This window comes from Lissotriton helveticus, chromosome 2_1 (genome assembly GCF_964261635.1).
Source record: "Lissotriton helveticus chromosome 2_1, aLisHel1.1, whole genome shotgun sequence".
Lineage (NCBI taxonomy): Eukaryota > Metazoa > Chordata > Amphibia > Caudata > Salamandridae > Lissotriton > Lissotriton helveticus.
This window is the reverse complement of record NC_136059.1, coordinates 1,510,095,388-1,510,116,156: the sequence shown is the minus strand read 5'-3', so window position 1 is coordinate 1,510,116,156 and position 20,769 is coordinate 1,510,095,388. Positions and strand designations below refer to the sequence as shown.

The 20,769-nt window shown below is 44.0% G+C and overlaps 1 protein-coding gene across 3 annotated transcripts in view; it reads left to right on the top strand.

Annotated features, from left to right (window-relative positions):
* Nucleotides 1-20,769, top strand: part of GC (GC vitamin D binding protein) — a 245,740-nt gene that overhangs the window by 182,463 nt on the left and 42,508 nt on the right. For all 3 annotated transcript variants that reach the window (XM_078676420.1, XM_078676418.1, XM_078676417.1), the window contains one exon: nucleotides 15,383-15,437. In XM_078676420.1, coding sequence (XP_078532546.1) covers nucleotides 15,383-15,409 — 27 coding nt within the window. In that variant the 3' untranslated portion in view covers nucleotides 15,410-15,437. The remainder of the gene's footprint in view (nucleotides 1-15,382; nucleotides 15,438-20,769) is intronic.

Genomic DNA, 20,769 nt, shown 5'->3' with positions numbered 1-20,769 from the left:
TCAAGGCAACCATGCTGACAAAGCCAAGGACAGCGTACAATGGCCATGGTAGGTCTTAGCCAATACTTAACTATTAACCATTCCTTGAGACTGTACTACATTTACAAGCAACTCGTATTAACCAGTGCCGGACTGGCCGTATCGGGCATTTGCCCGAAAGGTTGAAAGGGTAGGTGCCACTTTTGGAGCGGTGGTGCCTGGTTTTGTTACTGCGGGTTGGTTTTGCAGCGATTCTTCAATATCGACCCCCAGTAACAAAGCAGCAATGCTGGGGGGCCGGTTTTTTTAAGAAGTAGTGCTTCACGCTGGCCCCCCACCCTCCCGATTGGGCCGGCCCAACAAAATTGCCAGGGCTTCTTTGGGTTCCCTGTCCGGCCCTAGTATTAACCTCAGCAGTTGGCATATTGGAAGAGCATGAGATTCTTGGAGTGACTTGAAAAGCAGATCCCTTCTGTGAAATCTTCCACCCTGGACCATTTCACCCTGGGACATATATGTCATTATGAGCAATCTGACCTGCTGAGACATTTTACTAAATGACAACAATGAAATAAGATGAAACAAAAAAATAAATAAGTGGGGTTTATTTTATTAGATGAAAATGTCCCTAAAATATAAAACAAAGTTTCACAAGGTGGTTAAAAAAATGATTGGATGAAGAAGAGATGGAGGAATAATTAAAATATTCTAAGTACTGTTACTTCCTGGGCTAGATTAACCATAATACAACGATCTTGGTAAATATATAAAGTCAGAAATTACACCCTACAAGTTTGCTAATCTCAGGTAAAGTTGCTTTCCTGAACTTTGATTAGTCACAGATGAGTGAGTCCCTTGGAAACTGAGTTGTCTAAGTGCTACAGCATAATACATGGCAATAGGATTGTTTTCCTATTACCTGTTGGCTGTAAACTTCAACAGAGCCACTGGAGCTGTAGGACTTGGCCATAAGACATGGTATTCTGGCATTGAATCCAGCACATAAATTAAGACAAGCAGGTCAAGATGCCCACACTTTCTGTATCTTGGGTATCTTGGCTTGAGGTGAACAGTGGCAGGCTGGAGGTTGAGAGAGCTGTTTCTCCTGCATACTAAATGCATCACAAGTTGGGCTTACACTAACCTAGGTTGCGTTTATATTGTCCTCCATCTTGCACCAATGTCACAAACTAGTGTGTTAACTGTTGCAATTCTTCTCACTCTAAATAAAGAATTGTAAGGCTCACGCTAATAAGCAGAGAGTATCCCAGAGACTTTTCTCTCACTGTACTTGCCCAAGGACATTTCAACTGTCCCAGGCTATTGCTATACAATGTATCAATGGGATTGCTCGAGTAAACCATGATAACGCCAATAGACCCAATACATTACTACCATGAGAGAAACTTTTAATGTATTCTGTAGAATAATGTTCCTTCTTGCTTATTTCCTATTGGTGCATATCCTGATAATCATTTACTCATGTAGAATGCATGAATATCTTTGATAGAAATCCTATAAAAGAGTGTGTGGATTTTATGTACGAGAGACCCTTTTGTCCCACTTTGGAAGGTGAACCTATGCCGGCTATCACTAAGAACTGTAGTGTATCCCCTCTACTTATGATTTCTATGTTCTGCTGCTGAATGTACTTGTGTAAACTGCCTTTTAAATCTTTATATACAGCTTTGAAACAACAACCCTTGTCTGGCATTCTAACAATAATGTTTATCACCTGCTATCGAGCTTAATCAATTCATTTAACAAAGTGAAAGGTCCAGTCAGGGAACACCAAAGTCTGTATCAGGACTCCACTGCTCCCGGTCCCAGTCGTTGGTGCGCTCCATGAATTGGATTTTAGGATACATTTGCATGCTAACAAGGTCCTTTGAAGCTGCAAATCAATATAGAAACTCTTTAATAGAAGTCTATATATTAGATGAGGTAGCTTGAGCCCTTCTCAAGCCATCACCTAACTGTTTGGCTTTGCAAAGAGATGGATTCTCCTAATGAGAAGCCAATAGGCACATTTCTTTGCATTCCTAATATCCCATATTCCTTTTAGTGGAACAAGTATGCATTTGGTAAACTATGTAAGTCTCTCTAGCAAAGGTACCATTTATGGATGTGCATATCTCACTGGTCATAACACTGAGTGAGAAAGATGAAACCTGAGTGAGAGATGCAAATCTCCTTTGATTTCAAACAATGAGACTTAAGGTGGGAGAAGAATGAGAGGGTTTATAACTGCTGTGGTCTAGCAGGAACAAACAAAAATGGTTATCATCCATTATCTTCCCTTAATCTATATAAGTGGCAGGGGGAGAAGTAGGAGGGGAAGTGTCTTTACATGACCCAGTGAACTGAATGTTACTCACAAAACTTTTAGAACGGATAAGTACCATTGAAATCAGTTTCCCAGGGGGTGCATAATGACCCTGGTTTCCTGGATGATGGCAAACATCGCATAAATCATGAAGCCTTCCCGATGCAATTGGTGGTTGGTAGTATGTCAGGCAACTTGCCCAAATATTCAATAATGCTCCTACATTAGAGAGAGAAGGGGTCAGCACTCATATTTGCAATAAAAGCAGTGTTTAAATTCATATGCTTATACACAGGCTATTCTGTTTTAGGTTTAAACCTATATGAACTGGCAAAACCCCACTGAAAGGGAAACAATGCTTATCAGTGAAAACATATAAACACTGATAATCACCCGCACAACCACAACGTAAGTGGAAAACAAAGGGAATTGAGAGAGAATACATAATTTTTCTTGCTTTCTGAAGGGGCAAACACAATACTACTTTGTTAAACAAGGTAGCAGCAACGAAGACTGGTCCAAGATTATCCTGCTTGAGTTTTGTTGTTTAGGGATGTCACAAAAATATTGTTTCTTCTTCCTTTTGTTTCCTCCAGTTTGTGCGCTTGGATTAAAGGTGTAGGATTTAGAAGCATGTTTTGGGTTTGATCTACTATTGTACTTATTATTATTTTATGCACTGCAGAGAATCTGGGAATATTATTATCCTATGTGATCTTTCCCATTGGTGAAATGGCTGGCCTATAAACATCTTGGCCAATATGTTCTATCACACTTACCCACAGACACAGAATGGGGATAACCCTTTGATTCATCAGCTCTGTTTAAGCTCAAATTAGGATTCATATCAGGTTATCTGCCAAACACCCCCGGCTGTAAACATTCAATGCAAGGTGTAGTGTCAGTGCTACTACCATACACATGGGATAGGTGTGAAAACATGACACAAGGCTGTCCACCAACCAACAAAATTCATAGCTCATGGTGTCCCATTGGTATGTGTGATACCTTTAGCTAATCCTGGCTTTTTATCCAACTGCACTGTACTGCTGGGTGTCTTGAGCCAACAGCAACATTTCAAGTCCCAAAATATATTGTGATGTCTATTAAAAGATCAGAACAGACTTAAATTGAGGCACTTGCCATGGGGACATTTGGCAGCTATGAATATCCACACAACAGCAGCACTGCCTTAATGTAGTCTGGCAATGAGTACAGAATAGGAGTGGTGAGCTTGCTTAAAACATCTAATTTCTTGTGCCTTAGAATGCTGTGCTACAAATTAGTCTGGTGTAATAAAAAAATGTAAAGGTTTCATAAGGTACTATGCTGCTCACAGGGTCGGCCACCCCAATGTCATAATACTCAGTAAAGAGCAGGTGAATGACCCCCAAGTGTCTCCAGGCATTTGTTTATGAATTTGGCACTCATACATTTTTAACTCCATTAATAGTCCTGTAAACCAAACAGAGTCCTGACAGAGTGAGTGTGCAAGGTAATGAGATGCCAAAGAGGGAAATTAGATGTGATTGTGAGTAAGAACATTATCCAAACTTTCAAGTGCTTAAAACAGGTTAACATAAGTCCATTGAACAACCTGCCAATAGGAAGACATACAATACATTGTATTACTTCTCCTTTAAATTAAATATGTGCTTTATAACAATCACTTTAAAGAAACATGTTTTGTAAACCCTGGAATAATTTGTTTTGTCTATTTTGGGGGTTAGGCAGTTGAAATAACCCTGATAATAGCTGACTGCAAAAGGTTTGGAAAACACTGGGAAAACGCCATTGAAGTTCACAAAAAAATAATTGAAAACAGGACAGTCTACTTGGTGATCCTCGTTTTTCCACCTTCTCAAGGATATTTCTCATGACTGATTCTAACAATAAGCTTGGCGAAATAACATATTTTTAAACATAACATGTTCAATCAAGAATGACACAATACTATCTCACCACCACTATGTCATTACTTAAGGAAAACCCACAGTATGCCAAGAATAGAGAAGATTATGCCATGCCACTGGTGCACCTGGGATTCATTCAATAATGGTGAAGAATTCATTCAATATTGGTGAAGATGTCCAGAATATGTTATGTGTGGTCAGCATTAGTCTGAAGTGGGTGCCATCATGTCAAGGATGCCAATTCTATGCTAATAATCGTAAACAATATGCCAGGGCCTGGCTTACATTAATGGTGAATTTCATGGTGTCAAGGATACTGACAGTATGCAAAGAATTTCCAACATTTAGCCAGGGGTGGTAAACCAGCATGATAGAGATGCTCAAGCGTTCACCGTTTTCACATCAAAAGATAGGGATGTCTCCTCAGACAGTCACACACATGCTGACATACTGAGATGATGATATATGTACACACACTGGCCCCATTAGCCAACCCTCTTGCTATCAACCCATGTATTTTACCTTACTGTCACCTTCTTACTCAGGGTACTCTCTTTCCTAACACCTACAACCACACTCTGAGAACTGGCATCTCTACATGTTGTGAAGCTCACCAGGTACCACAACAACACAGGGACTAAAACATGGCTTCATGCAGCTACTATATGGTGATTGCAAGTATAGAGCCTTGAACATTGACAAACACAACGATGGTGTGGAAGGGAGGGCTGCGATTGATTTTCTGGTATTTGGGGCATTGTCGTGTGTCCACCTGGAAGCCCCTCAAAAACGAGAAATTGTAATGGTCACGCAGACCATTACAGATGCTCAGTTTAAATAATAAAACTAAAGCTGTCACCACCCTCAGGGTACTAAATTGAGCCTGCATTCCCTAAGTTGTTTGCCTAGCTGCCCAACTGGCCAATCCAGTCATATTTTTTCTGACATTCACAACCTCTATATTGACTGAATCCTTCCAATTTTGACTAATCACCCCATTTATGTACTAGTTCATTCGTTCATAAACTTTATTCGGATGCAAAAAGAAATACAACCATAAAAGTACATAGTTAAAATCACACATATAAATATAAGCATACAAACAATAAAATCCTTATTGTATGTACAATATTGTATAAAAGGGGTAGGGTTAAAACACATCTAAAAATAATATGTACAAATAATCTTATAGTTGAATACTATACATCAATGATATAGACATATCATAATCCAGTAGATCAAAGAACAATAGAAAATATGGTACCACATCCATTAGCTATTCTGATATGCTTTCCTTGTTTTAATAGCATTTGTTATAAATAATGCAACATTGTAACACACATGGGGGCCACCTAGTGATACAAAGAAGTTCAATACAATTTTATGTGTTCGGATATTTTGCGTAATAAACATAGGTTTCAAATAGTGGAGCCTCAGATTCTGGTACAGTTTACAGAATAATAGAAAGTGCAGAGTGATCTGTTTACTATACCCATTACAGGGGCAGAGAATTGCATCAGAGGGGCAAGACCTCATATGTGGAAGAGCGACTAGATGATGCACAATACCGCATCTCAACCTTGTTAACACAAAGCAGTGTTGTTTAACACCTTCCACGCGTCTAACGGCCCCCGGAAGTCCGACGTCACAGTGGGCGAGTGCGGAGGACGGCCCCCACCCATCAGAACACCGCCAACTCATTATTCCGCCAGCACCGCAGCGGAATTCGCGCCGCGGTCAAGCGGATAATATTTACGTATGTCAGATAATGTTTAGTTTCCTCCTCCTTATCCAAGGTCTTATAGAATATCACTAGTGATTTCTTTTCCCTGATCCAAATCACATTTGACAAGCATAACTGTGTTTGATCCTATTCTTGATAAGTGATGTAAACTTGGTAATATCAGACCAAAAGGACAGGTTACACTATTCACCCAGAAGGGAGTTGAATTAAAATAGCCACAGTATATTTACTGCTTTATCCAAGGTTAGACAGTCAAGGATTATTTTTCTAGTAAAACTAATCTCATCCATAGGTTGCCATTGTTATGCCCTTACCTTTATATACAACCACCATTTCCTTAATGGGTCGGCTACGCAGTCTCGAAGCAAACTTTAAAATTCTCTGGGAGACCTTGCCTATTTTGACTCTGATATTTAATACATGCTGAGTCCATGAGCTGTTGCCCGCAAACAGTATCCCCAAATAACAAAATGATTTCACTGAAACAATTGGTGTACTATCAATAAAAAAGGTTCTGCAGGAATTTCGTATTCGACCACAGACCATGGTAAATGTTTTTGTTTTGTTAATAACCATTTTCCTTGAAGACATAAATTCGCCAAATGCATTCATCAGTTTCTGCAGACCTACTGGTGTTCTAGCTAGCAGTACAGCGTCATCTGCATAAAGCAGCACTGGTATTGAGTATCCTCCAGCCTTAGGGTCATCGGTCTGCAGTGACTTAAGATGACTATTCACCTCATTAATAAAGAGTGAGAAAAGTAATGGTGCCAATACACACCCCTGACGATGCCACGCCCTCCTTTAAATTGAGGCGTGCATTCTCCTACCTGTCTCGTTATCGTTCCATAAAGACGTGAGAGGGACCCCACAATCGGTCTAGGTGCAACTAGGGAAATCAGCAATACCCATAATAGATTATGGTCAACTAAATAAAAAGCGCTGCTCAAATCTGCGAAACATAAATTTAAAGTACCCATCTTGGCCCATGTATATTTTCCTATTAAGAGCTCAAGGTTAATGCATTGTTCAACCGTACCCATCCGCTTCGTGAAAATATACTGAACCGGGGGCAAGATCCATTTTTCATATACCCATTCCTCCAACCTTACCAATAGTACTCTACTCATGACCTTTAGTGAGGAGTCTAGCAGTGAAATCAGATGATAGTTTTTGCGGTCAGCTTTGTCCCCCTTCTTGTATATAGGTATAATAATCCAAGTCTCCCAGGAATATGGGATACTATCTGTCGATGCTGCATTAAAGACCCTGGTCAGGATAGGCCCCCAAAGGTCAGGAGCAGATTTAAATACATCAACCTGCACTACATCTGGACCAGGGGCCCGACCCCCTGCGCTAGTTTTAATGGTAGCTTGACTTCTTCGGGGGTAATTTCTAGGTTTTCTGATCCCCCATCCCCTCTCGACCTCCACATAGGCTTTGCTACATCCTCAGTATGCTCTTTAAATCTGAAAAGTGTGCCATCCAACTATCACAGGGGACAAGATGGTTAAACGCTGGGGTATCATCATATTTTAAGAATGGTGCATTCACCGTGTCCCAGAATAATTTAGTATTTTTATTCTCTGCCGCAATGGTGAGATTGTCACATGTTTCATTCTGGAGTGGTTTTATCCTGTTACCCCTAGCCTGTTTATTTAAAATACGTAGGGTCTTGATTGTCAAGATGTCCCGCGGTAGACTGCTCATGGCTCGTTTCAGCGACAGGAGTGTTTTGGTGCAGGCGGTGCCAAACCATCCTCTTTTCTTATTCCCTGCACTAGTGGCGTACCATGTAAGCAGTAGGTTTATGGAGCTGATGATTTGTCTAAAATATTTAAATATTAAATTAGGTACAGTATCCTCCTGGAGGCAATAATCAATTTCCACAATATTTTTCTCTACTAATATTTAAAACATAATGTTGGGGACTAATCACTCTATTTCTGTACTCTTGTATTACATATTACCGGATTACCAATTACGCACATTATAATCGCCCATAGTGTTTATACAAATTGCTTTTGAAATTGCTTAAATGTTTCACTACTTCATGAAAATTTGCATAAATATTTATAGGGGACTATTGTATTCTTTAATTGCTCGTTTTGACGCTGCAAAAATATAAATGTGATTACATTTTGTTCTACCACCTCTTCTGTGAGATTATTGCCCCACAGTCATCGATAAAATTGGGAATGACAGCAGCTATATTGATAAAAAAGTAGACACAAGATTATTCACTGGGATTCTAACTTCTAGTCTGGGGCCCTTCTTACCGGATCTGATACATCCAGACTAAGGGGGGTTATCCTGGAAAGAATTGCTGCAACAATATAAACAAACATTGCATTGAAAATATACAAATATCATTGGAGAACACCCAGTAGCTCTCACTGGACATGGAGAAGGTATTTGACCACATCAACTGGCACTGCTCTAGAGATATTTGGCATTGGACAGATACTTAGAGGGTGGGTATCACATGCCTAAAAAGCACCTTTAATATCTGCAAGAGTCATTAGGGTGCCATCCCTCCTATTTGAGATATGAAAACCAGGCACAAGTGTCTCTTGTCACCCCCCCCCCCCCTTTGCTCTCACTACTGTGTCCTTGGAATAGGGGCGTACAGGGGACCCACATAGGAAAAATTAGACATGATAGTGTACGCTTACAATGTGCTGGACTCTGTGTGAAACCTAATTCACACTTTCTCCCACTTGATGCAAGAAATTGACGAGTATGGTCAAGTATCAGGGCTTAAAGTCAACATGCAACAGTCACAAGTATTAAACATCGTTGTACCACAGACCCAAGGAGCGGAACTGAAAATACAATTTTCTTTCCAGAGGGTTTCACACTTCATAGCGTAATGTGGGGTCCAAAAATCTTCCTTCCAGATACTTTTACCCCGTGCAAGAACATACAGAAGGAAATATAGGCATATGGGAGCGCTCTCGTGTTAAGGAGAATCACAGCTGTTAGGATGGCTGTTATCCCAAATCCTCCTTCGTCCCAGATAAACCCACTGTTAGTCACTCTTATTGAAAAGCTCCAAGGGACAATAGACAGTTGTGAATGCACTTGAAATTCATCAACCTAGTATTGCCAGGTAACAACAAGCCCTGACTCCAAATGTAGGAGGATTGTGTCTCCCTAAAGAGGTGAGATATGATCAAACACCTCAATTGTGGTATTTGCTTAAATGGGGAAGAGAAGAAAGTAAAAAACAGTGGTGTTTTATAAATTAAATGACAGGAGGTACCCACATCTGCAAAGTTCCTTGGCTTGAAAAGAAACAAATATCCTGGAAACTTTACTCCTCGAAGATCACGAGAGCTACACTGGTGGTGGGGGTCAAGGTTCTGGTATTTGGTGTATCCTAGTTGTGGACAACTTTGACTTTACCCTGGAAGTAAATACAAGGCAATTTGAAGTGTGGACAGTGAAGGGATGAAGAAGTAGTGGATGACCCGTTTGAACTGACAGGATTTAAGGGGCATATTTACAAGAAGAGTGACAGAGCGCAGCGTTAGCCTTTTTGGCTTAACGCTGCAGTCTGCCACTTTTGAAACGCAGGGCTGCACGGTATTACCCTGTGCTGGTGCTTACAGCTGCCTAGCACCAACGCAGGCACCCTTGTACATAGTGCAAGGGTGCCTGTGTTGTGGCAATGATTGTTCATGTGTAGAAAGGTGTCCCTTCCTGCACATAAACAATCTTAAATGGTGATTTGTAACTTCTATGTGTGCTGCTTTGTGCAGCATACATAGAAGTTGCAACTCATCATTTCTTAAAATGATTGTTTATGTGCAGGAAGGGACACCTTCCTGCACATAAACAATCATGCAAGGCATTTTGCAGTTTTTATGTGTGCTGCACAATGCACAACGCACATGCAGCACACATAGAAACAGCAAAAACGAGGAGAAATAAAGCATTGCTCCTTGTTGCGCCATGTTAAGACCATTTTTTTTTGGTCTTAATTGTGGCGCTGCCCCTTATTTACGCCACCCTTGTAAATATGGGGCAGCGTCAAAATCAATGGGTGTTGCGGTGGGACGCCCGCTGCAACACCCATTGCCCCCCCTTTCACGCTAAATATAGCGTGAAAGGGTACCTTATTTACAAGACATCGTTAAGTCATGTTAAGTGGCCTAACACTGCCTTGTAAATAAGGTGAAGCCTGTATCACCACAGGAACGTTGTTCAAAGGAACCTTCCTGTTGCAATAGGGGCTTTTAAGTATGCCCTAAGTCTTTTGACACATTTACAAGGGCAATTAGGCATATCTGAAGTGGAAAGACACCACTAATATCAGATAAGGCATAGATTAAATCACAAACTGGAAGAAGCATGGACATTTGAGAAATGGTTGCTGAAAAAGACATAAAGCTAGGCTCTGAAATATATAAACTTCTAATGGATGCACAGGTAGGGGGCAAGGGAATGGGTCAAGGATGATGGGAAGAAGACAAACACTCACAGAAACAGAATGGAAATGAATATTCTTCAGGACACATAACACTGCTTGTAGTGAGATTGGTAAAAAGACATGGTGATAAAAACATTACACTAATATTGTGCACCAGTAACAATACATACTTGGGACGTTCACATCAAGGACCAATGCTGACAGGACCTTGATTCACCTTTTGTAGCAATACTCCAAGCTAAAAGAATACGGATGCAGTTAGCACTATGTTTGACACATTAATCTATATTCCTAGCATACAGAATACTTGTCCTTTTTGTGGGGCAATGTTTTTACTATTTTACCTACTGGGTAGGTAGATCCCACATGCAACAAGGCAAGGTATCACAGCACTGTGGGGTAAGATCAAAATTTCCACAGCACAGACTATGGAGTTTGTTTGTAATGGAAGAAAGTTTGCTATCATTGAGGCGTCAAGTTAGGACATTTTAAACTTTAACTTTTCTGAACTATTTAGCTCCAAATTTCAAAATGGTCATATGTCCTCAATATTTTAGACTATGAGACTACTGAAAATAATAGTGTGTAAGAGATCAAAGGTTAAATTCAGAGATATTGGGCACACAGAGGATTTTTATATAGGTGAGAGGGCATTATAATTCATAATAATCCTAGCCTGTCAGTGGATGTAGCCTATGTTAAGTGTTAGTTGCTATATAAACAAGCATTTGCAATGCAATAGGTCTTGCATTATTAAAGTTTGAGCTATTGGCATTGCTAATAATAATGCAACACCAATAGCTCAAACTTTAATAATGCGAGACCTATTGCATTGCAAATGCTTGTTACTTTAGAGCGTGTGCTGTTATGGCCAGAACTGCCGACTTTGGAACTAGAGTCTGAGTCCTAGCGTCGCCTCCACATCCTGTGATTTTGGGCAAATCACTTACTCCCCTGTGCCTAAAAAATAATCTAGCCTTGTGTAATGTAACTCATGCTCGTTTGAAGCTCTCCAGTGCCCTTGAACCGAGTTTGTACTATGTAAAACTGCAAAAAGAAAAAACAAGTATTTTTTTTAATGAATTGGCTACTAATGTAATCGTTTTGCTGTCACTATTACAACACTAATACTATCAGTAGCGCAGGATGGTTTTTGATGATCATAGGTAGCTCATATCACAGAAAAGGCTGGAGACTCTTGAGTTAGACGCAACAGGTGTCTGCGTGCTTGACAAGGATTGCCTTTGAAGGGGTGCCTCAGGTGAGGGGCGTGGCCACATCAGGCACGCCAAGAAGCGGGTGTATCGAGCATTAGCTGCATATCTGTGCAGGACATGCCAGGCGACGTCTTTATAGAGAGCCCCAGTATAAGGGTAAGTGGGTGTGGCAGGCTATACCGGACAGGTTGGGAAGGGGTGGGTGTGCGAGAAGGGCGCGTGGCCAGTGGGGATGCCAAAAAGGCTTGAAGTGAATGGGGTCGAGCTATGGAGGCTGCGGGTGTGGCTTAGAGGTGCAGGGCAGGCCTGCTTTCAAGCTGCGCTGCCAAAAACGTGCCTTTCGTCGCCCGGTGCAGCCACTGTCGCAGGACGAGCGGCGGTCGGAGGAAGGGGTACGGGCTGCATTTTGGGGAGCACAGCTGTCGACAGAGGCGAAACACCGAGGACGAGCTGAACATGCAAATCCGGCGCTGCCTCCTCGGCGGCTTGCGGCTCTTCCTCCTCTGTCAGATGGGTGAGTGCTTTTCAGATGAATGAATCCTATATTGTAACAAAGAACCCCCCACTCAGGACGGTACGACAAATCAGCGGTGCCACTCCTGTTTCAAAAACTTCCGCCCCATCTCGCTCCTCCCTTTTCCTGCTAAAGTCATCGAGAAGATCGTCAACAGACAGCTGACCGCCTTCCTTGAGACGAACGGATCCCTCGACCCCTCGCAGTCCGGCTTCAGAGCCAACCACAGCACTGAGACCGCCCTCATCGCAGCCACCGACGACATCCGGACCCTGCTCGACAAAGGGGAAACAGTGGCCCTCATCCTCCTGGACCTCTCCGCTGCGTTCGACACGGTCTGCCACCGTACCCTAGTCCAGCGCCTCAGGAACATCGGTATCCAAGAGAAGGTACTGGAGTGGATCATCTCGTTCCTCGCCGGTAGAACACAAAGAGTCCGCCTCCCCCCGTTTCGCTCCGAGGCCACCGAAGTCATCTGCGGCGTCCCGCAAGGATCTTCACTCAGCCCCACCCTCTTCAACATCTACATGAAACCTCTCGCAGCCATCGCACGCCAGCACAACCTCAACATCATCTCTTACGCCAACGACACCCAGCTGATCCTCTCCCTCACCAGAGACCCCGACACCGCCACCTGCCTACACGAAGGGATGAAAGACGTTGCCGAGTGGATGAAGGACAGCCGCCTGAAACTGAACTCAGACAAGATGGAAGTCCTCATCCTGGGATCTTCGCCCTCCGCCTGGGACGACTCCTGGTGGCCCCCAGCCCTGGGCACCGCACCCAAGCCAACCGACCACACACGCAACCTAGGCTTCATCCTGGACCCCTCCCTCTCGATGACCAGACAAGTCAACGCCGTCTCCTCATCGTGCTTCAACACCCTGCGTATGCTTCGCAAGATCTTCCGCTGGATCCCGACCGAGACCAGGAAGACTGTCACCCAGGCACTCGTCACCAGCCGACTGGACTTCGGAAACGCCCTCTACGCCGGAACCACAGCCAAGCTACAGAAAAGACTCCAGCGCATCCAGAACGCCTCCGCCCGACTCATCCTGGATGTCCCCCGATGCAGCCACATCTCCAGCCACCTGAGGAACCTGCACTGGCTCCCCGTCGACAAGAGGATCACGTTCCGGCTCCTCACCCACGCACACAAGTCTCTCCACGACATGGGCCCCAAGTTCCTCAACGACCGCCTGACCTTCTACACGCCCACCCGCCAGCTACGGTCCACCAGCCTCGCCCTCGCAGCTGTACCACCCATCCGAAGAGCCACCGCCGGAGGAAGATCCTTCTCTTACCTGGCTGCCAAGACTTGGAACTCCCTCCCCATCCACCTTTGGCTGACCCAGGACCATCTCGCCTTCAGGAAACAACTCAAGACCTGGCTGTTCGAGCAGTAGCATACCCCTCCCCCCAAGCGCCTTGAGACCCTCCCGGGTGAGTAGTGCGCTATACAAATGGCATGATTGATTGATTGATTGATTGATTGATTGACATATATGAACAGCGAGCAAGGGGTGTATTGCTGTGGCATGCATGTGTAATACAATGAGCCTGTACAGCGGTGTAATATGTATTGCATTGTATTATCTTGTAATGGTACTTATCTAGCGCTTTCTACTCCCGACGAGGCGTCAAAGTGCTTTACGCGGGGCAGTACGCTCCTCCAGGCCCCAGTTAATTGTGTGTATGTTCAGTGAGCCAAGGACGCACATATATGTTTGTAAATGGATGCGTAGCGTGGGGCATGTGTAGTATAGAGTCCGCCGTGCACAGCCGTGCATATGTGTACTAGCGCTGTTAGCTCACAGTGCACCGCTGTGAGATATTTACATGTGGGCATTGAATTTACGGTGCACACATGTGGGATGTGTAGTACAATGAGTCCGCTGTGCATAGCTGTGGTGCATGTGTGCATGCGCTGCTAGCTTGCGGTGCACCGTTGGTGGGTTGTGTATATATAGGCATCGAGCCTGCGGTGCACTGCTGTTCACACGTGGACATGTGCAGTAAGCGTGCGATGCACAGCTCTTCTCATCATGTCATATCCAGTAAGCCTGTGGTGTACTGCGGAACATGTGTGTGCATGTGCAGTGCGCCCCTTCTCACGGGTCTCCCCATCCCTCTCCCTCTGAGATCGGCTCCCCTACTCGTCTCGTCTACCCCCGCCTGTGCCGGTTACATTTCCCCCAGACTGGCTGGTCGAGAAGAACTTCTTTTGCATGATCTATCAGGCTGTGAGCACATTCCTTGCCGTGCAGTGGCAGGCTCGAGCTGGAGCTGTCCGCCCGCTCTCCTGCACGCTCACTCACTCTCGGCTGCTGTCCATCGACACCGTGCTGCCCTCTGCATGCTTGCCACACGGCGACGTTCGCCAAGAGTTAGGGAGTGGCAGGATTATCCGTACAGTGGTGGTGAGGGGAGCCACGAGAGCCACTGTGGCGTGTATCCATCTAGGTGTGATGGTAGCAGGAGGCGCCCTTTCAGGTTGTTCACCTTTCATGCACACTCAGGACCATGTACAGATGAGCTCCTGCAATAGATTGCCCTCCTCGCTGCAATGGTACGCAAGCTTCCTTCGAGAAGACGGGGTACACCCAAAGGCGCCGTTCAGTGTTTAAATGAAGCAGGCACTCCTGGCCTGTAACCGGCTTATTTAATTAGAAGTGGTGCCTCTCTCGTGGTTCGGTGTGGGGAGGGAGGAGGAAGGCGATCGCGAAACCGAATGAGATTGATTTTGGAAAAAAACAAAGCCGCGAGTGGTGCGCACGCACCCATATGCTTTCAATCATCACGCCCGTGTCTGGGCACGATGATTGAAACCATATGGCAGGAAATGCGCGTAATAGACACCAATAGGCCAGGGGCGGAGCTATGCGCCGACTCCGGCCTATTGTGTGCTATTTTAAGAAAGAACACACAGGGAAAGGCCAATAGCAGGCCACAGAAGTAAAAGCACACGCACAAGCGTGTGCAATTCCAGGGTCCATTTCTAAAAACCCTGTCAAAAGGACTCTCACTGCGCGAATACTGTTGCGCAGTGTAACGCTAGGCGCAAGATCTAATAAAGGATTAATCCAATAACACATAGTTTAATTGTTTAACGTAGAAGTAATCAACTTTTGATTGTGTTATTCAACCATTTAATTTGATATCCTTGCCCACATAAAATTAATGTAGCAAAGCAACATTTTCATACATCATGCAGACTTCAAAAGAATAATGACGTTATTTGACATTTCTTTCAGATAAAGACTGGAATTGAAAACATGTGATGTCAGGCATATTAATTTGCCCAAAAAGGTATGTATATAGAAACAGAAAAATATTAGAACAAAATCCATTAACAATTTTACTGTGCCCATTATTTTCAATATATGCCCTACCTTTTTTGTAGGTTTGATTTGAAAAATGTTTTAAAATATTTATTCATGCCGAAGGGAGCTGGAGGTAATGTCTCACATGAGCTGTGGTGTGTGAAGTGGAATTGTTGGCTTAGTTATTGGTTGAGCTACCAGTGCCGAGCTTTAGGAATAAAATGTTCCCTCCTTAAGAATTTCAAGGAGAAATGCTGATGGCATTAGTTCACAGCCAATAGACAGTAAGTTGTGTCTTTGTACAACTCATTGTGTTTTTTTTTTTGCATTGAGTGGCGCCCTCAGTGAAGCAATTTGGTAACTTCCAAAATTACAATTTTTAAATCCTTTCTTAAAATGCCTGGGGAATGTTTAACTTTCCCCAAAACTTTCTTGGACTGGAGTTAGAAAAGTAAATAGGCCTCCTGGACTATTTGGGGAAAATTTGCTTTTCCCCAAAAAATTCTACCACTGGAGCTAGAATAGTAAATGATACCATCACAAAGATGTATTGCCTTTGATGCTCCATGCCATGATTGAAAAGTAAACAGTGGCTTGAAACATTTGAAGACCAGGGTAAATAAAAGCACTGACATTTGCTATTGATAATGCATCTATGTTTGAAAATGCTAACAGGAAAAAGACAGATTCCACTCTGAAACAACAAACTACAAAATTAGGCGCATTTTTTCTTAATGAATTTTGAAAACTGCCTTTGTTAATTATTCATCCATTTATGAAGGCATCCAAGATGGCCACGTGGAAGTGAACCTCCGGCTACGGTCGCTATGGCGTTGTAATGTCATACATCCTAATCGGATGTATGACATTACAACGCATGCTTTTACCACGCATGCCTTTACAACGCGGTTTTTACAACGCAAACCTTTACAACGCATAGCGCTTTGGGATGCTGGATAGTGAATAGTTTAATTTACTATTCCAACTCCAGTCCCCGTGGACACTAGGGAAGGTGTTGGATAGTAAATTAAACGTATTCCCTATCCTAGACCGCCCCCCAGCGCAATGCGTTGTAATGGTTTGCGTTGTAAAAGTTGCGTCGTAAAGGCACTGCGTGGTAAAAGTTGCGTTGTAAAGGATGTTTCCCATCCTAATCTATACTCATTCGCCCTGTTGGCATCCATCAGCCCATTCTTTGCTGTACAATATCCTCTATTTTGGGCCTGGATATGAGGAATGGAGGCCATGACCTCGTGGGTGTGCTGAGCAGGCCCGGCCCTCCTCGGAGGCCCAGCCGCAACAGGGGCCACCGCTGAGCCTAAGGAATGGGCTACCAAGCCCTGCTGGGCCACCGCACTCCACGAACTCCATCTGTGGTTGCCTGCCTGCTCTACCCTGAGGACTGATGTTGCTGAGGCGGGGGAGGAGCACTGCTGGAGACTGGAACCGGGCTGCCTGTTGGTGACTGACGCTTCCAAAGGAGGTGTTTACACCCAGCGGCTGTCTCCAGAAGCGTTGCGGTTCCTGAATCGACTGTCGTACCCTGGCCTGATGTTGGTGTGCCAGGGTGACTGCTGTCCGGCACGGTGAGTGCCTGCGGGCCATTGGGGGCCCCCACTCTTACCCTGCATTGCTGCCACGTTCGCTGAGGCCCCAGTATGTGGCCTTTTTGATTCCCTGCTGCCGTCTTTGGGCCTGTGGCTTGGCAGGTGTGTCTCGCATACACAATCACTGCAGAAGGTCCATTCCAGTTGCACCCAGGTGCTCTTAGCCTGCACTGTGTCTACTGCTGAGGCCCTTCCCTTCCTGCATGCGTTAGGACACATTTGCCTGGACTCTTTCCTATCCCCCTCACCTGTATTTGGGAATCAGCCACTGGTGGTGACTTTGTACTGTCTGTGTAGCCCCATTGCTGCACCCTTTGGACAGTTGAGCTACCTCAGGACCATGCGTCAAACGGTGTCGGGATTGTACTAGCTAACCCCTGCATCCTTATTCTGGTGTAGTTGAGGCCCCTTAGAGCTGCAACTGCTTTTAGCATTTGCCTGTTTGGGTGCACCACGCCACAAGCTGTCCTTCTTGACCACTGGGGTTCCTGGTGGGGGACGGCTCTGCTTGGCACGGGCCGTGCCTCTTTTTGCCACCTTAGGTTGAAATCTCCTACAGGTGTCCCCCGAAATCCGCCATGGCAAGGGGTGACCCAAAGCAACGCAAGTTCCCCTTTGAAAGGGCCAGGCAGTCTGGTAGGCCTGAATACCTGTCTGACACTGAGGAACACCATGCCACTGAGGAACATCTTAATGGGGCCAATGCTATAATGGCAGAGCTGCAGGCCGGGTTTCGCTCCATCAACACTCGTTTTGACACATTGACGAGCTGCCTGGATCGCATTGGGGAAAGAATTGAACGGCATGGCACCCGTCTATATGGCGCAGAAGAACGTATATCAGGCATGGAGGACAGCGCTTCATCCCTTACCAAAGGCCTGGACAAGATGGAATGACTTCTCAAGATTGTAGCCATTAAAAATAAAGATCTCAAAGCGAGATCACGCAAGTACAATATTCACATCACCGACATAGCAGAATTCACCAATATAGGGCGCCCGGAACAATTTGTAGCACGTCTGCTGGTTGAACTGTATGAACATCAAAGCTTTATGTACACCATTGTGGTGGAACATGTGCATAGGTGGCTGGGGCCAAGACCACAACTTGGAACATCTCCTCGTCCCATAATTACTTCTTACTAAACTTCATGGGCACGAACGCAGTGCTCCGACTTGCACACAAGTGGGGCCTGTTGCAATATCAAGGATTTACCATCTCTCTGTACCCTGACTTCACTTGGATGGTTCAGGAGGGGCATTTAAAATTTCAAGATATCAAAGCTTTGCTTCGCAAAAAGAGTCTTTGGTATGGCATGCTATACCCTGCCAGGCTTCAAATAGATGTAGACGGAAAGGCTCAAATGATCAATTCTCTGGCAATTCAATGACAGAAGCGCTATCCTTCTGTAAGGCGCCCCACCCGAGTGGTGCCATGTTGTCGAGATCATACACTGGCCGATCTGCAGGCCTCGCCCAGTATGGATCTTTTTCCTACTGACTGAAATTCTGCCCCTGAGTGTAACAGAGTGATATCCTTGCTGGATACTCAAGGGCGGCCCATTAAACTCTCCTTCATTGCCATGTTTCTTGGCAAGACAGTCCTGTATTTGCCTTTAACCGATTACTATTATGCACTAGATGTTTTCTTCATATAGGCTCTGTTGACCGTGGTGTTGCCCACCCTCGTGGTGTATACCATCTTATTATGTCTTTTGGGATTAATATTGCTTGTTGATTTCTAAGTGATTTACTTAGTTGTTTACTTGTGGATTGTTGTCATTTCTTTCCTTCTCATTTAACCTCTGCCCAGGGGAGTTTATATACATTGCCACATTTACCATGCATTCTATGCACTTCCCATCATGGCTAAGTCTTTGGCGGGGCAGGCCGCCTTGGCTGAGATAACATGTTTAACATGGAACATTTAAAGCTTAAACAATCCTCGTTAGGGCAAGCAAGTGCTGGCCTACCTCAATAGGCATAGGGCGAAGATTTCTTTCCTACAGGAGTCGCATCTCCCCCTACAAGACTCCCCCTTCTTTGCAAAACCAAGTGGATCATATAGGTACTTTTCCAGCTATAGCACTTACTATAAGGAGGTGTGAACACTCATCCATAAGAGCACCCCTTTGAACCTCAATGCCGGCTTCCTGGATAGGGAAGGTCGTTATGTGGGACTGGCATGTCGTTTGGCACACCACTGCATGCTTCTTGTGAACGTCTACACTTCTAATGTTCATGATCCTGACTTTCATGAACTCTCCTCTATCATAGGAAGGTTTGAAGTCACTACAGTTTTACTGGAGGAGGGGATCTCAACTTGGTACAAAAACTGCTACTTGATTCCACGGTAACACATACTATTAGCAAACTGTAGGCCACTCAGGTGTTTAAAGACATCTGTGACATCTATTCCTTGAATGATGCATGGAGACACTTACATTCCTCAATGCCCGCATATACATTTTACTCCGCAGCAAACTCTGTATGGACGTGCATCGATTACTGGCTCCTGCCAGCCAATACTCTCCCCTTGCTGAGGTGCATGCAGCACTTACCCGGTACGCTATCGGATCACTCCCCTGTGACGGTAACTCTTAATATTCCATTTGGCGGATGACTTGAGAGGAGATGGCGCTTTCCTGGCACCGCCCTCTTGGATGCCTGGAGCTTCCCAACTGCAGGGCCGATTCACAGAACTAATCTGAGACAAAATCCTAAACGTACTACTTTTGGTATTCACAGAAGGCATTTAGTAGTAGTAAAGTTAGTATTTTGTCTTAAATTAGTATTTTGTCTTAATTTAGTATTTTGTCTTAAGTTAGTATTTTATCTTAAAAAAGGATTTTGTCTTAAGTTAGTATTTTGTCTTAAATTAGGATTTTGTCTTAAATAAGAATTTTGTCTTAAGTTAGGATTTTTTCTTAAGACGAAATCATAACTTAAGACAAAATCATAACTTAGGACAAATATTAATTTAAGACAAAATACTAATTTAAGACAAAATATTAACTTTACTACTACTAAATGCCTTCTGTGAATTCCAAAAGTAGTAAGTTTAGGATTTTGTCTCAGAATCGTTCTGTGAATTGGCCCCTGCATCGCAGCTCCACACTATGAACGAGTTCCGCTCCCTGGCAGAGAGAGGAAATACTTACCTGGGTTTAGCTGCCACGTGCTCCAGTCCAAGTGTTCCACTATTAGTCTGTTCTGGGTTTTTAATCCCAGAAAAGAGCAGTCTGGAACTAATAGGTTTCCTTTTACCATTATAGGTAAAGGCCTAAAAATCCCAGCATGCAAATGTTTCTATCTGTGGGCTAAGGATTGATTGCGGGGTCATTCATGCCCTCAGACATTTTGAGCCTTCGCAGGTGCTTTTGTATGCTTGTATTTGAGTCACAGATATCTACATGTGTGCCAGTTGTGCTACTTGTGTAAATGAGGGTCGTTTTAAATATGGCCTGCCCCCAAATAGTAGCCTTTGTAACCAAACAACTCAAATGTATTATAAAAAATTGTGATATTGCCATTATTTTTCTTCGAAAATTATATGCATGAGTAGCTTATTCAGTCCCAATGTCTTTCCTTTGCATACTGTGACTTGTGGTATTACATTTATAATGGGAAATATACTGCAAGTTCCATAACATCAGAAAAAGGCTGAGAATCTCATACAATTATGAATTAGACAATGTCAGACATTATGTGT